The following is a 15,653-nucleotide window of genomic DNA, read 5'->3' on the forward strand; positions in this document are numbered from 1 at the left end:
ACCACTGTGAGAGCCAATATCCTTAAAGGAAGAAAACAGTGGTGAACCTTCCAAAGAGTGGCCGGCCTACAGTGGGGTACGGAAAGTATTCACACAAATAGTTTGACAGTGGGCCGGCCGTCGCTGTCTGAGCCAACTGTTCCGGACAGTTGGGTTTGTACAGCGTTGCATTCTCAAGAATTGGTCTTGTATTTCTTTTTTTTTTTAGTCGCTGTATTTACAGATCACTGCATTGTATTCGTTCCACATAACGTCACGTTTCTTCTTCTCGATTTCCGGCAGACTGGATATGTTTAAGTGCATTGGTGCCACCTAAGATTAAGTGATGAACACCTATAACAGAGCCAAATCCTAATAAATAGATTAAACTAACAAATGTCCTGCAGCAATGTTCTTGACATAATTTACAAAATATGAAAATCCAGACAAATTGTTCTGGAAGTTAATTTTTAGAGGTTGGCAGCTCTTCAGTCATAGCCATAAATGATAAATATTACTAATAATGGGCATAACATCTTCGGGTGTTTCGGCTTTCAGTTATGGTCCTTGGGTTTCTCATTTTCAGTTTTTTGGTTCCGGTCAAGAATTTTAATTTCGGTGCATCACTAATTTTGAGATTATATTTTGAAATATCTTTAGAGAAAAGTAATTTATTTCTTTGTGATGTTTATAATTGTTAAATAAACCTCCTAAACCTTCTATAATGTAAACCAATTTGGTCTGGTCCTGTTTTATCCATTTATAAACTTTCATACAATAAATCGAGTCATATCGAACATCGTGACATAAAATTTACGCCAGATCGCCCAGAACTACCTATTCTTCCATCCATTTTCTGAGCCGCTTCTCCTCGATAGGGTCGCGGGCGTGCTGGAGCCTATCCCAGCTATCATCGGGCAGGAGGCGGGGTATACCCCGAACTGGTTGCCAGCCAATCGCAGGGCACATACAAACAAACAACCATTCACACTCACATTCACACCTACGGGCAATTTGGAGTCGTCAATTAACCTACCATGCATGTTTTTGGGATGGGGGAGGAACGGTACCGGAGTGCCCGGAGAAAACCCACGCAGACACGGGGGAGAACATGCAAACTCCACACAGGCGGGGCCGGGGATTGAACCCCAGTCCCCAGAACTGTGAGGCAGACGATCTAACCAGTCTTCACCGTGCCGCCGCCAGAACTACCTATGAACAGTAAAAATAGCACGTACTGTAATTTAAAAATTGTATATAGAGACTAGAACAGCTGCACAGCAAGCACAAAAAAGTACATCTGAAAACATGTACTTTCTCAGGGCATTGAATCAATCGACAACTGGACTGCTCTGTTTGTTGTAGGCTCTCACCCTTTTTGCACTACCAAATAATGATTCCAAACGTGGTGTGGGCAAGCCTCCAAGTTGTAGAATAAATTGTTGCGTTTTCCACACAAACACTGACTAATACGCCCAAACTACCGTAATTTCTCGTGTATAATGTGCACCCATGTATAATACGCACCCACAAAGTTGACCTCTAAAATCTGGAAAACCCTTTTACCTATGGATAATTACAATGCATGATTTTGCTTCTGCCCATATGATCAAAACGAAGTATTTCCTGGATTTTATTTTTCAAATAATTATTCTGAAGTTAAGCCATTTATTTGAACACACAATACTTTATTTGTATTTACTTGCTCTTATTTTGTAATTCACACAGTTGTGCTTATAAGTTTGATTACCAAGGCAGAATTTGTAAGATGGCTACAATTCTTTAAAGGAAACATGAAGGGCAAGGCAAAACATTTAATTTTATTTTAATGGGATTCAAATTAAACTTTCAAGCATTTCAGAAAAGAATCATCATTAACTAAAACATAACCAAATAAATTAATGATGGTTGTTGTTCAGTCAATCATATTTAAAAAAAACTTTAATAAATTCTGTCAGGGTATGTAAACTTATGAGCACAACTGTACATATATGCAGTCATCAGTACATCTGTTATATTGAAATGAAAGTGTAGGCTACACCTTTTTCAAAACCTCTAGATGGCAGTGGCATATTAGAATGAAACGCTGGCGGCATACAGTTAAATGTCAAAGTTTTTTCCCCCCCCATTTAGCTCCTTCGCCCAGGACAACGACGGCACAGCACAAGCTTGCCCATATAGCAACAGGACAGGCAGTAGCCTGGTGCCCTTTCCGCTGGTTTGGATGTATAAAGGCCGCAGCTCAGCAGTGTATATTTATCACTGTTACAAGGGAAAGCCCTGGCGTTAAAAATGCTAAATTCACGTTTCTATAACTTTCAACCAACTGGGTAGATCCAAAGTACTGGAGCTCTCGATCCATTGCTCTGACTTTTTTATTATTTTTTTACCAGGTCATGGTACATCATCTGTCTTGTGTCCCAGAGATCAAGGCAGTGGGACACCCGATTAATCACTGATTCTTATATTTTCTTCTCTCTTACTTTTCGCTGCTCTTTTCACTGTATAACTCTCTCAAAATATCACTTTAAATCACTCTACCACCATCTCTCCAATTGGATGTGCCAAGATGGAGTCACACCCCACTGCTGCCTGAAATGAACAATTCAATTAAGGCTGCCAGCCTCCATGGGATGGTGCTGCGCCGCCGCAACACTTACACAATGAATGAGTTGTTCAACGGGGCACTGTGCTGTGCGAAGTGCAGTGTAAAAAGGCCCTTAGAAGGAAAAGGGCGTTTAGGCAGCATCTTAGGGCGTTACAGAAAGAGGGAAAAAACAGCTATTCTAATTCACCACCAGCTTATTTTCACACTCAGACCCACGCAGACGTATGAATACTGTTGCAGTCTTAGCCGGACAATCTGCTGCTCCACAGAGCGTTATAGTCTGGCAATGGCAGCAGACGGACGGGTGAATCGAAAGTCATCTGGTAAAGTGGCCAATTGGAAGACGAAATGCCAAACACTGAATAGCGATTAGTGGTCTTCCAGAGTTAAACGATGCAGGATAGTAAAGTCGAACTGTTGACGAACGCTTAAGAGATCAGGCTTACCCTCCTCCTCTTTGGTTTCCTTGTTACTAACAGGGAAGCACACAGAAACAGCAGCATGAAGTATGTTGCGGTTTCCATCACAACGATGTCCAAGAAGTGCACTAAGGGCATGGCTGCCCTGATCCAATAGAAATGCTTGTTCAAGATTCACCAGGTACTGCCGACACGCTTCATAGTCACAGCGCAAAACATGCTGCATCAACGTCTGTTTCTAAATAACACAAGGAAGAGTTTATCACACACGCGCATGGCATATTTTTTAAACAAGGTAAAAAGTACAGCAAGCTTCTTAGAAAACTAAATACAGCTGCATGTAAAATAAGATTTACCTCAACAGCCATAATGATAATAGCAGCTTTCTTTTTTATGGTGGAGTTAGAGGGGAGATTGGCCAGAGAGTGCACCCCCATTCCTAGACTATTTATTGGTGGAAGATCTAGCCAATCAGGATCTCGAATTCCACCCATACAGTCTTTAGCCATTGGGTAAATTGTGCCATTTCCATCTCGAAGAATAATTGGAGATTCCTACAGGAGGAATGATTTCACATTAACGATATATCATGCCATGTGCTTCATTTTAAAAAAGCATGTCACCCATTCAGTACATCATCTCACCTGTCCTGCAGTAAAGATGGCCACATTACGCTCATTCTGCCCTAGGAAAGCCATGTTGCTAGTCGGGAAGTTATTCTCTTGCTCAGCTTTGCCAGTGGCCAAGTCAAAGATACAGTACCTAACCCAGTTACCAGTTTTCAGTACTGCATGGACTCCTAGAAGATGACAATCTTTATTATTGCAAGACATTTTCTCTGTTGCATAACAAAACCATAATACACAAGCAAATTAAATTACATGGATACAAGTATGTGTACAAATGACAAACCTTTGGAATCAACATTAACAGCCAGGATCTCTGCCTTTTCTGGGATACAGAGCTTTTTGGGTGTGCGTTGAAAACAGTCAGGAACCTTTGGAGTTCCCCCAGTTTTGACCACCTGCGAAGACAAACCAAATTAACAAGTACAGTGGTACCTGGAGATACGTGTGACCCAACATGAGTTTTTCGTGAGAAAACATGTCTATTATAAACTGGTCCGCGGTGCAAAAAAGGTTGGGGAACACTGCCTTAAGACACTTTGTAACCAGTTTGGCAGTATGCTTCAGTTTATGGTCCATTTGGAAGACACACAAGCTTTAATTTCCTGGCTGACGTCTTGAGATGTTGCTCCAGTATTGACAATGTCAGACGTACTCAAACTCTGGACAACACCCTTCCATATACCTGGGACAGTGAAAACGTTAGAGTAAGCATGTCATTAACAGTATTTATTAAAGTAATTTAATTGCAATAAAGTAATTTAATTACAGCAAGTTAGCACCAATAATTTCTGTCATGTTGTAATGTTGATTTAACCTAAATTTATGTCAGTGGCCAATCCGTGAATGCCCCTGAGAGGTCATTGGTGTTTTAACTTTTGTCTAGAGAATAAGTTGCACTGGGACGGACGGCTCCAGCATGCCCGCAACCCTTGTGTAGTGTATCCATTCATTTTCTGTACAGCTTATCCTCACAAGTATTTACAATAAATGAACAAGTCATGTAAATAGACACATTGCTCCAGCTTGTAATCGGATCGGTTAGTTTTTTTTTTTTTTTTTTTTTTTTTTTTTTTTAAACTTGCTTATTGGTGATCAGCCCCCAAAATCCTGCTTGTGTAAAGCCTATATTGAACAGATGAACGTGGCACCTTCAGGCATCTGGAAATTCCAGACTTGAACCAGACTTGTGCAAATACACAATTCTCTTCCTGATATCTTGGCGGATGTCTTTTGACTTTCCCATGATGTGCAAAATGAAGCAGTGGGTTTCACGTGTGCCTAGTTTAAATACATTCACAGATATGTCTCTAATTAACTTCAGAAGCGTCCCAAGAAATAACATCTGGGTTTTCCCAAATTGTTTAAAGGGATACTATATGTAATCTTCCTACTTTGAAGTAATGAAATGTAAAATCCTATCATTACTCTGGCATTTAGCAAATACAAATAATTTTTGTAATCCTAATAGACCTAAAACGAAAAAAAAAGTTTATTTCATGTCAGACAGAGGGAAAAAAAAAGCGTGTTTTTTTTTCTTCAATGAACCGTAATTTCTCGTCTATAATGCGCACCCACGTACAATATGCGCCCCAAAAGTTGACCTCAAAATTCTGGAAACCCTTCAATGTATAATGCATTTTTTCAATGCATGATTTTGCTTCTACCCTTATGATCAAAACGAAGTATAATCTGTATTTTGTTAGTTTTTTCAAATAATTATTATGATGCACTTTATTTGAACACAATCCTTTTTATTAATTTTTTATTTACTTGGTCTTATTTTGAAATTCACAGCCCTACTTTTATTTAGTAAATTAGAAAAGATACATATGTGCTCATACGTTTGATTACCCATGCAGAATTTGTAAGAGGGGTTCAATTCTTTAAAGAAAACATGGACCAGGCGCAATTTTTATTTCAATGGGATTCAAATTAAACGGTCAAGCATTTCAGAAAAGCATCATCATTAAACAAAATATAACCATAAAGAAATTAATGATGGTTGTTTTTCATTTAACAAATTCTGCCAGGGTATGTAAACTTAGGAGCACAACTGTACATATATGCAGTCATACGTACCTCTGTCATATTGGAATGACAGTCTAGGCTACACTTTTCTTTTCTTTTTTTTTTTTTTTTTTTTATAACCACGAGGTGGCGGTGGCATTTTGGAATGAAAGTGTACAGCTTTTTCATAACCACTAGATGGCAAAATACATTTATAAAATGTGAAAGTTTTTTTCCATTTGCTCCTATACCCATGTATAAGGCACACTGTTGACTTTTTACAATTTGGGGGTTGGGAGGGTGCACATTATACACGAGAAATGACGGGAAACATCTGGTTTCAACTGTACATGGGTGGGCATCAGAATAATTATTTATTTATTTTTGTTCTTACCTGCAGCTCATCTATTCTAAGGAGCCTACAGTCCTGAAGCAGTGAAGAGGGGTCCGAATCTGGGGGGGCAGTGGTGGTCTGGTTGCTCACGCTGCTTGATGTCCCCGGAAATTTCACTGCAACATATGCACCATCCACTTTCAGCACCTAGGGCACACGTTTAGAATGGGAATTTGTTAAACTGAACTTTAATGGTATAGAAACATACAGAGACAACCCACAGACAAGTGCTCTCATTAGGTGCACGATATTATTGTGCATCTGGAAAGTAGTCACACCATAGCCGTTCACTTTTTCCACACTATAACTGTTACAGCCTTATTCCAAAATGGATTTAAGCCCTACAAACACCCATTAATTAATGACGAGGGCAATCATTTAGATATTTGTTTTTAATATGTGAAAAATACAGGGAAAAAAATAAAATAAAATCACATCCTTCACATACTTACAGCTATTGCTCAATACTTGGTTGATGCAACTAAGGCAGCAACTACAGACGAGGCAGAGGCGGAGTACTGTGGCAGGACTTTGCAGGACTTTGAGGGCATATAGTTTCGACTTGGCAGGACTTTGAGGGCATATAGTTTCGACTTGGCAGGACTTTGAGGGCATATAAGTTTCACAAGCCCCTGTCTCACCGCTCCTCTACGCTTGTTCATGCAGATAAAAATAATAAGAATAAATAGCAGAATTCCACTAAATAGAGGTCTGGGATCCCTGATGATACCTTTTTATATAACCAAGTCTAGTGCAGCAGTGGTTCAAACCAAGTAAACAAAATATTTTCACAGCACTGAGTGGTGCAGCACAAAAAGATGCAAACATTACATTTAAAGAAAACTAAAATTGAAAAAAATATATATATTCCACCTACTGCTGTGACAAAATACAGATCTTTAATAGTACATTTTTGGGGGGTTCATGTGTGAACCAATAGGTGCTGTTCAACCGGCCGTGGCTGTCTCAACAGATAAGCATTCTTTAATCCTCAAGTCTTTTTCATACCACCACACAAACCCAAAATGTTACAAACTAAACTATTGCTGTTCCATTTGGCAATATCGTACCTCAGATTAATTGTGTTGCTTTACGACCTGTAAAAATGTCATTCAAATATATATATATTTTTCAAATTAGTTATTTCAGAAGTGTGTATCAAACGGGTAGCCCTTTGCATTAACCAGTACCAAAAAAGTAGCTTTCAGTTTCAAAAAGGTTGGTGACACCTGCTCTAGGAAGAATCCTTATGGTTGCTAACTTCTTCCATTTACAGATGATGGAGGCCCCAGTAGCTGACTCACTGAGACCTTTGAAGCAGCCAAATTTTCTGTGCCCTTATATGTGCATCAACACAATCCTGTCTCCGAGGTCGATAGACAATTCCTTTGACTTAGTGCTTAGTTTCTGCTCTAACATGCACAGTCAACTTTGGGAACTTATTTAGAAAGGTGTGTGCCTTTCCAAATCATGCCCAATCAACTGAATTTACCACAGGTGGACTGCAATCAAGACTTTAAAAAAATAAAAAATAAAAAAAATAAAAAACGTGACTTCTTGTGTTTTTGTTATTTTATAAAATTGCAAAAGAAAAATAAAGTTAAACCATTATATTAGTAAAGCATTATGGGGTGCTGTGTTTTGACGTTTCAGGGGAAAAAAATATTCAAATCCATTTTGGAATATGCTATGTATTCAATATATATATGTGGAATATGAGTGAAGTGCTGTGAATACTTTCCAGAGTCACTCTGTACGTGCAACGTTCAATAGATCACAACATTTTAAGTACTGACCTTTCCCACAGGGACATTTTTAACATCCTCCACAAACACCACCTCTCGAAGAGGCCACTGCTCCTCATTCACTTTTTCCTCCTCCTTGGGGGCTGGGGTAGGAGCGCCTTCGCTCTGCAAGTTTTACATCAAACTAAATGTTAGTGCATGCAGCAAATTTAACTTACAATTAACTGAGGGAAATTGTGCGAGTGTGATGATGTAATGATCCAATGATTGACAACAAATGTTATTTGCAGTACGTAGCAAACTGAGTGTGATGATGCAATGAACGACTGCGAATGTTTACAGTCTCTTCAATGTCTATTTACAGTCTGTACGAACAAGCATGATTTGTTTCCCCATTAATAAAATTATTTCATGGCCATTGAAGAAGTGTGGTAATCCTGTGAAAAAGTGTCTGCCCCCTTCCTGATTTCTTTTTTTTTGCATGTTTGTCAAGTTACAGAAAAATGCATCCAAACTAATAGGGAGACATTTCATCATGCAACAAGACAATGAACCAAAACACACTGCCAACACAACAAAGGACTTCATCAGGGGGAAAAAGTGGAAGGTCTTAGCCTGGCCAAGTCAATCACCGGACCTTAACCCAATAGAGCATGCATTTTACCTCCTGAAGAGAAACAAACAAGAACTGAAAGAGGCTGCAGTAAAAAAAAAAAAACAGACTGGTGAAGTCAATGGGTCGCAGGCTTAATGCAGTTATTGCAAATAAGGGTTATGTCACCAAATATTAAATGTTATTCACTAAGTTAATTTAATCATGTCTGTTCCAAGACTTTTGCTCACTTGAAAAGTGGGTGGCTTCAAACAAAAGGTGCTTTGTCCTGAGTTGTTTAACACATCTCGATGTAAATACCATGAAATGAAAGCTGGAATTCTGAACTTGTGTCTCATATTTATCTTTTGATCTGAAACCCAAATGTCTTCAGTACTGAACAAAAACAAAGGAATTGACCTTGCAGTTCCAATACTTTTGGAGGCAACTGTATATTTTATTTGTGCAATAAAATGAACACATCACTTGCACACAAGATCAGTGAACAAGGGGGGGGAAATTAAATGAATACATTTTACTGTTGCCTTCCACCTTGGCAAGTACCACTCTCATACCATTTTGACAAAAAGTATGTTCCTTTTTTGTTTTTACATCTACAATCCTCAAAAATAATTGTCCTCCCACACACACAATGAACAGGTTTGAACAAGACCAATTTTATACCCAATCATAGCACCCACCTGTTCCCAATTAGCCTGTTCACCTGTGGGATGTTCCAAACAGGTGTTTGATGAGCATCCCTCAACTTTCTCAGTCTTTTTGTGCCACCTGTCCCAGCTTTTTTGGAATGTGCTGCAGCCATAAAATTCTAAGTTAATGATTATTTGCTAAAAACAAGGTTTATCAGTTTGAACATGAAATATATTGTCTTTGTACTGTATTCAATTAAATATAGGTTGAACATGATTTGCAAATCATTGTATTCTGTTTTTATTTATGTTTAACACAATGTCCCAACTTCATTGGAATTGGGGTGTTATATAGCATCTTTTATACATTAAAAATGTAACAAAGTGCTTTACAGAAATTAAAATAACGAGAGAAGCTTTAACGATGTTTGAGACTGAAGACTTTCCAACTGACGTGTGCGCAACCTATGGGCGAAAACGACGGTCTGGTCATTACTGATGTGTTGGTGCGTGTATGTACAGGTATGTGTGTGGTGTTTGAGAGACAAACACTGTGAAGTTTGGTCGTTTGGTGAAAGTGCATTGTTTGATTTATTACAGGAAGATCTGTTGTTCGCTGTGGCTACTGTCTCAAAGTCTTAGAATAGCGCCACTCAACTCAAAATAATATCGATTGAATTGAGTTATTAGATTGGAATAATTGTCAGTGTGCATTCAAAGTTAAATAAGACAATTTTAGCAATTTCAACAAAGATATTTTATCCTTAAAGCAATGTTAAATGCTACAAACTTCCTTTCATTGTGGCATTTTGAGATATTTCTTTTTCCTTAGACTGCCATTTTTTTCCCCTTCCAATCTAGTCATGACTTTGCGCAGCTTTGTTGTCTGTTACCCTAACCAAAACATTGCACATTTCTCTGGCGTAGCAAACTTCAGCGCGATTAGCAAACATCTGAAGTCTGCTCTGCGGTCCTCCCCCACTCTTGGGCTTCCTGATTCATCCAAGCCCTTTGTTCAGTTTGCGGACAAGCGCCATGGCGACCTCCTTCGCCCGGTGGAGTACTTCCTCCATCAACTTGATCCGGTGGCACGGGGCCCTTCCTGTGTGCCTTAACGCAGTGGCCGCCTGTGAACAGGCTGTTCTCGTCGCACGTGACTATACATGGGGTGGGACTCCGCTAACTTTGTGCATTCCTCACTGTGTGTATTCTATCTTATAGGAGAAACGCACCTCTCACCTGTCTGCTGCGTGTTGGTTCCGCTACAACACAGTGCTGTTGTTGATGACTTCCACATCGCTAACCTCTCATTACTCAGCGTGAGCGGCTGAGTTGATAGCGCTCACTGAGGCCTGCCGCCGAGCAGAAGGGCCTCCAAATGTCGGATTGAACCCTCCAGGCTTGCCGATGGACACGTCTTTGCGAAGACAACATGACCAGGTATTGCATGTTTTTGACTAATTTACTCCACAAGTCTTCAACTCCACCTCCTCCTTCACTTTTTGCAACAGATGGTCGGAAGGCCCGGCCTGATAAAGACGTATACTGACTGCGACCAGAAAGGAGGAGCTTGCTGGATAAGTTCGACGAGGCTGAATAGTCTCGAAAAAAGGTTCACTTTAAGTATACACTTTTAGCTACAACCAGTGCTGGCAAGTGATTGCAAGGTGACACTCCGCAAAGGCTTGCATGTCGATAGGTCATAACGATCCATCACCTCAACTGTTGGCCCACACTACACACACTTGCGTCCTGCAACCCGACAGAAGAATGAATATGACATCTCTAGGTGTTTTCAAACCCCTCCTCTGTTGTTTACCATTAATTGCCATAATTATTGTGATCGTTATGTGTATTGGTCCTCCCACTTTGACAGTTGATAATTTTGTACCTTATGAGACGTGACAACTTCGACATGCGATTGCTGCCACCTCTGCTAATTTCACTTCCTACACGAATGTTTGGTTTCTTTACGTGGCCCAGTGGTTAAGATCATCGCCTGCCACCGTGGGGGACCTCGGTTCAAGACCCCGACCGGACCATCCGGCAACATCCCCCGAACTCACGGCTGTGGTGTCCTTGAGCAAGACACCGATATGCCGAACGGCTCCCTGGGTATCTTCAGCTGCCCCCTACTCCAGTGTGTTCCACTAACAAGTGTGTGTGTTCACTGTGATGGGTAAAATGCAGAGAACAAATTTCATGTCCATGCATGCATGTTCATGACAATAAAGGTGATTCTTAATCGCGCTAACTGCTATGTTTGTTTTTCCGTGCCACTGCAAACCCACATGTAGTGCCTTCCACACATTTCTCATCACTCTTTCCTCGGACTTCTTTTATCTGTCCACAGTACCTTAACCAAAACGTTCTTGAGGTTCTTGATTCTGGCTGGTTCACTGGATTCGGGAGGCAGGCTTGGCTATGTCGTATTGCACTTCTTTTTAGTGTCGCTCTTCTTGCACTCTTTCTTGTCTTGTCCCTTCGGTCAAGTCTTTAATTTCCCGCATGATTGGCTCTGCGCTTGTTCAGTATATGCGTGTGGCCCCCACTGACCCTCTAACACTCTCTTCTCCTACTTGTGACCGACATTTTCCTAAACTTTTTCCTCATGCTGACTGTTTTTTTGTGAGACTGACTTACAACCTGCTTATGAAGGATTTTCTTAAAACTGCTTGATAGTGTGAAACTGGATTTTTATTCTTTTCATTAGATTCATTATCAAAAGGGGGGGATTTGTTATGACAAAATATAGTCTATATTCATTATATTATCCCATAGTTTATTATATCATCCCATAGTTTTGTGCAATTTTGTTACTTCAATAGTTCTTCGTTCTTGTGTAACTTTTTCGAATGTACTTAGTAGCTTAATTGTTCCTTCCCTTCCGTCATACTGTCTCGGTGGTTGGACCAACCTTATTCTCTTAAGGACAAGATAACTGTGTGATGGTTTAATTGTGTGTTGCTCTTCCGTGTTCTTCAGAGACGCGAAGCAACTGTAACCTCTCGACACTCTCTCTCTTTGCAAAGGTATTATAAAAATTACAAAAGACAAGATTGTTTCTTGAAAAGGTCGATCTATAGGAGCCCTGAAGGGTTTAGTGCTGCTAGAGACGATTAGCTTCTGCATGCGGCCAAAACCGCCACTGCTTACTCCTGTGTCGGCTTGAGCTGCTATGCGAGCCCGCTGCTTAGTATGCTGCCAGGTCTCGGCGAGAGCTGCTCTTCGAAGGACGCGAGCGTCATAACTACGAGCTCGCCGGATGATCGTAATTTCAGCAAGTGCTGCCGATCATATGCTAATTTACTGCGGAGATCGAACATTTTTGGTGGTGTAAGCATTTAGTGAAACTATCCATGACTGTCCAAAGCAAACAGCAGCCGCTGATGAACAGTGCGCCGCTGAATGACACGGCTCTTGTTATCCGTCCAGTTTTTTTGGTATAGGACAAATAGTCATCGCACCGATAGTTATCATGCAGCCCTATTTTTTTCCCCTTCATCCAAACCCTTCATGTATGCTGATTAAGTCAAAGTTATGCTGCCGTTACGTAAACTTAATTACAGCATTTATTAAAAGTCAATAAAACAATACATAAAATACATGTAAACACATGCATGCTTTGCTTTTATTTGAACATGCAAATTTCTTTTAAAATGATCTAAAAGAAATTACTTGTTTAGTCAGCGACTGCTTGTTGCAGACAAACTTCATATGCACAGTAAAATATTTAGCAGCTATAACTCGAGTCACTGTCAATCTTTATTATATACAATGCCAATTACAGTACGTTAGACTACACACATCATGCATGGTCTAGTGCTATCAATGGAAAAGTTAATGTAGAGCCCTGTAAGTGCTTGATTTTACATTTTATAATAATTTCTTCGTTTGTATGTACATATTCATGTTTGTGTGAGATTGTGTTTTTTTATTGAAATATATGTTAAATTATTATAAGATATTGGGTAAGTGTTCCTTTAACTTAACCCCACCCCCCACCCCAAAACCCCCGGCCAGCCGCCAGATACGCATCACCACAAATAGATTGCGGTCCTGTTGGAAACACTGTATTTACATTGCAGATATGAGATATACAACAAGACAACTGCTCAGTTGGGGGGAAAAGAAAAATACTTCATGATGAAAGCCTGTGCACCATCTGTTTCAGAGTCATTGGGTTAATGAGAGCACAGTGAGTGACAGACTGGTGCTGAGGCTGAAAGCTTGGGAGAAAAACCAAAACATGACAGCTCGAGAAAAGTAGAGGTCAAGAGGCAGAGACATACTGTACGGCAATGAAGCACTGCTAGCAATGGAGGAGGTATCACTGCATGTAGAAGCTGGAGAAGGGGGAGGGCCCATCTCAGTCTTCACCAGCTCTGGTTTGCTTTCCGTCCTAATGGGTAGAAAGAGTTGGATTTATTTGATCTCGTCGATTTATTAAATTTATATAATTAACAGTCATAGACTCATAAAACATGAACCAAATTTGAGTGTATTGGATGAAAAATGGGGGATACAGTGAAACTGACTTTGTTTCTTGGGTTTTAGTGGTCTTCTCCATGTTCTTTAGGCTCTCTGGCGAGCGCATCTGAAACCTGCAGCTGTCGTTCATATTCCACACAGACTCCAACAAGAGGCCGACTTTGGGAATCCCTGCGTTAACTGAAAAGGCCACTGCCCCAGTATGGTAAAGTGGGTTATTCCTCAGGCAAACCTAAGGAAATATTCGGGTGAGTGTAAATTGTCCCAGTTGAAACAATCAGCATGATAACATTTTTCAGTCAAGTTTCAATCCAGTGATTTGTGCAATTTTTGGCACCCATCTGATGGGGTTCTAACCAGAGTTACTGTAACCAAAGAGTGGACAGCTAGATACATTGCAGTTAATTGACTGGTTAGCTGAAAATCCGTGACATCAGTCATGATGTCACAGCAAATCCTGTAAATCACCACAGCAAATCCCAGGGAATAGACAGGTCTCCAAGGCACCCCCTCAGTGGTCCCTCACATCCAGTCACCTGTACAAACACCTGTGTTCTTATAAACCATAACAAATATATCATTGTGAATTTTCTAGAGGACCGCCCCCAAAGGCATGTCTGGGCATTCGATCATGAGTTTCTTCAGATCAATTAATTACTACATTGTGATATCAAAATATTGCCATGATATTGTATGCACACAACTTCTCTTTCGTTCTCCCAGTATGATTGTGTTAGTATGAAGTTGTTCCTTTAATAAGTGTTTAAAAAAAACAACAACAACCAAGAAAAAACATTTGCAGCAACACACTTACAAACATTTGCACACACACTTACATACTTTCATCCTGAATTTGAAATTTACAATACTTATGACTTGTACTTACTCCAGCCTCTGCTAATAACTCTCTACAGTAGTCTGACAAGAAAGGTACGCATGTATAGCTTACATTCTACTATAAGGAATTCATATTATTCGTAGTGTGTCAGCGTTGTCTAGCACAGCCTCTGCAAGGTACAGCCAAACGTAAGTTTAAGAAAGGAACTCGTTGGATCCATTAGCCTGAGTCAAGATTGTGGCTAGACCTCGTCTATGCTGAGCAACAGTGTCACTCGAAACCATGTGCTGCTACAACTACAGGTAAGCACAGTAAAGTACAAAATAACTCGTCCCCTTGGAGACAGCCTGTCGACATATTAGCTAGCCATACGACCATAGATTAGTTTCAAATGAATTGATAGATTGTAAACATTATAGCAAAATGTTGAAATACATATGCTATGAATTAACAAGCAAGTGGGGTATTTTCAAATGTAAGAATATGAGCTTTACCAGTTTTATACTAAGAGTACCATCACAACACAATGCAAATGTTTTTTTCTTGGTTGTTTTTTAACACTTATTAAACCAACAACTTGATACTAAAACAATGATATTGGGAGAACTAAAGTGTACACTACATAGATACAATATCAAGGCAATATTTCCATGATAATATCACAATGTAGTAATTAATTGAAGTGAAGAAACTTGATCGAATGTTACTAAAGTCAATATATATTAAATGCAGCAGTAGTAAAGTATATGAAGTAAATTGTGAAGAAATACTTTAAAAGTAACAAAAACACCAACATTAGTCATCAACATTAGTGATGAACATGAAAATAAATGTTTAAATACTGTAACATCACTGTTAGGTCAATACTGAGCATGCCCAGACATGCCTTTGACGGCGGTCCTCTCGAAAGTTTATGATATACAGTGGGTACGGAAAATATTCAGACCCCCTTAAATGTTTCACTCTTTGTTATAATGCAGCCATTTGCTTAAATAATAATAATTAAAAAAATCCCCATTAATGTACACACAGCACCCCATATTGACAGAAAAACACAGAATTGACATTTTTGCAGATTTATTAAAAAACAAAAACTGAAATATCACACAGCCATAAGTATTCAGACCCTTTGCTGTGACACTCATATATTTAACTCTGGTGCTGTCCATTTCTTCTGATCATCCTTGAGATGGTTCTTAACTTGTGTCTACACCTTCATTGGAGTCCAGCTGTGTTTGATTATACTGATTGGACTTGATTAGGAAAGCCACACGCCTGTCTACATAAGACCTTATAGCTCA

At 39.7% G+C, this 15,653-nt stretch overlaps 1 protein-coding gene across 1 annotated transcript in view; it reads right to left on the reverse strand.

Moving 5' to 3' along the window:
- Positions 1 to 15,653, reverse strand: part of ubr5 (ubiquitin protein ligase E3 component n-recognin 5) — a 133,009-nt gene that overhangs the window by 52,530 nt on the left and 64,826 nt on the right. Inside the window, 9 exon segments of the mRNA XM_061673734.1 lie at positions 3,034 to 3,244; positions 3,363 to 3,560; positions 3,651 to 3,805; positions 3,919 to 4,030; positions 6,037 to 6,183; positions 7,833 to 7,931; positions 7,933 to 7,946; positions 13,316 to 13,425; positions 13,562 to 13,746. Of these exon segments, the coding sequence (XP_061529718.1) occupies positions 3,034 to 3,244; positions 3,363 to 3,560; positions 3,651 to 3,805; positions 3,919 to 4,030; positions 6,037 to 6,183; positions 7,833 to 7,931; positions 7,933 to 7,946; positions 13,316 to 13,425; positions 13,562 to 13,746 (1,231 nt within the window).

The sequence above is a fragment of the Phycodurus eques genome, chromosome 4, assembly GCF_024500275.1.
Source record: "Phycodurus eques isolate BA_2022a chromosome 4, UOR_Pequ_1.1, whole genome shotgun sequence".
Lineage (NCBI taxonomy): Eukaryota > Metazoa > Chordata > Actinopteri > Syngnathiformes > Syngnathidae > Phycodurus > Phycodurus eques.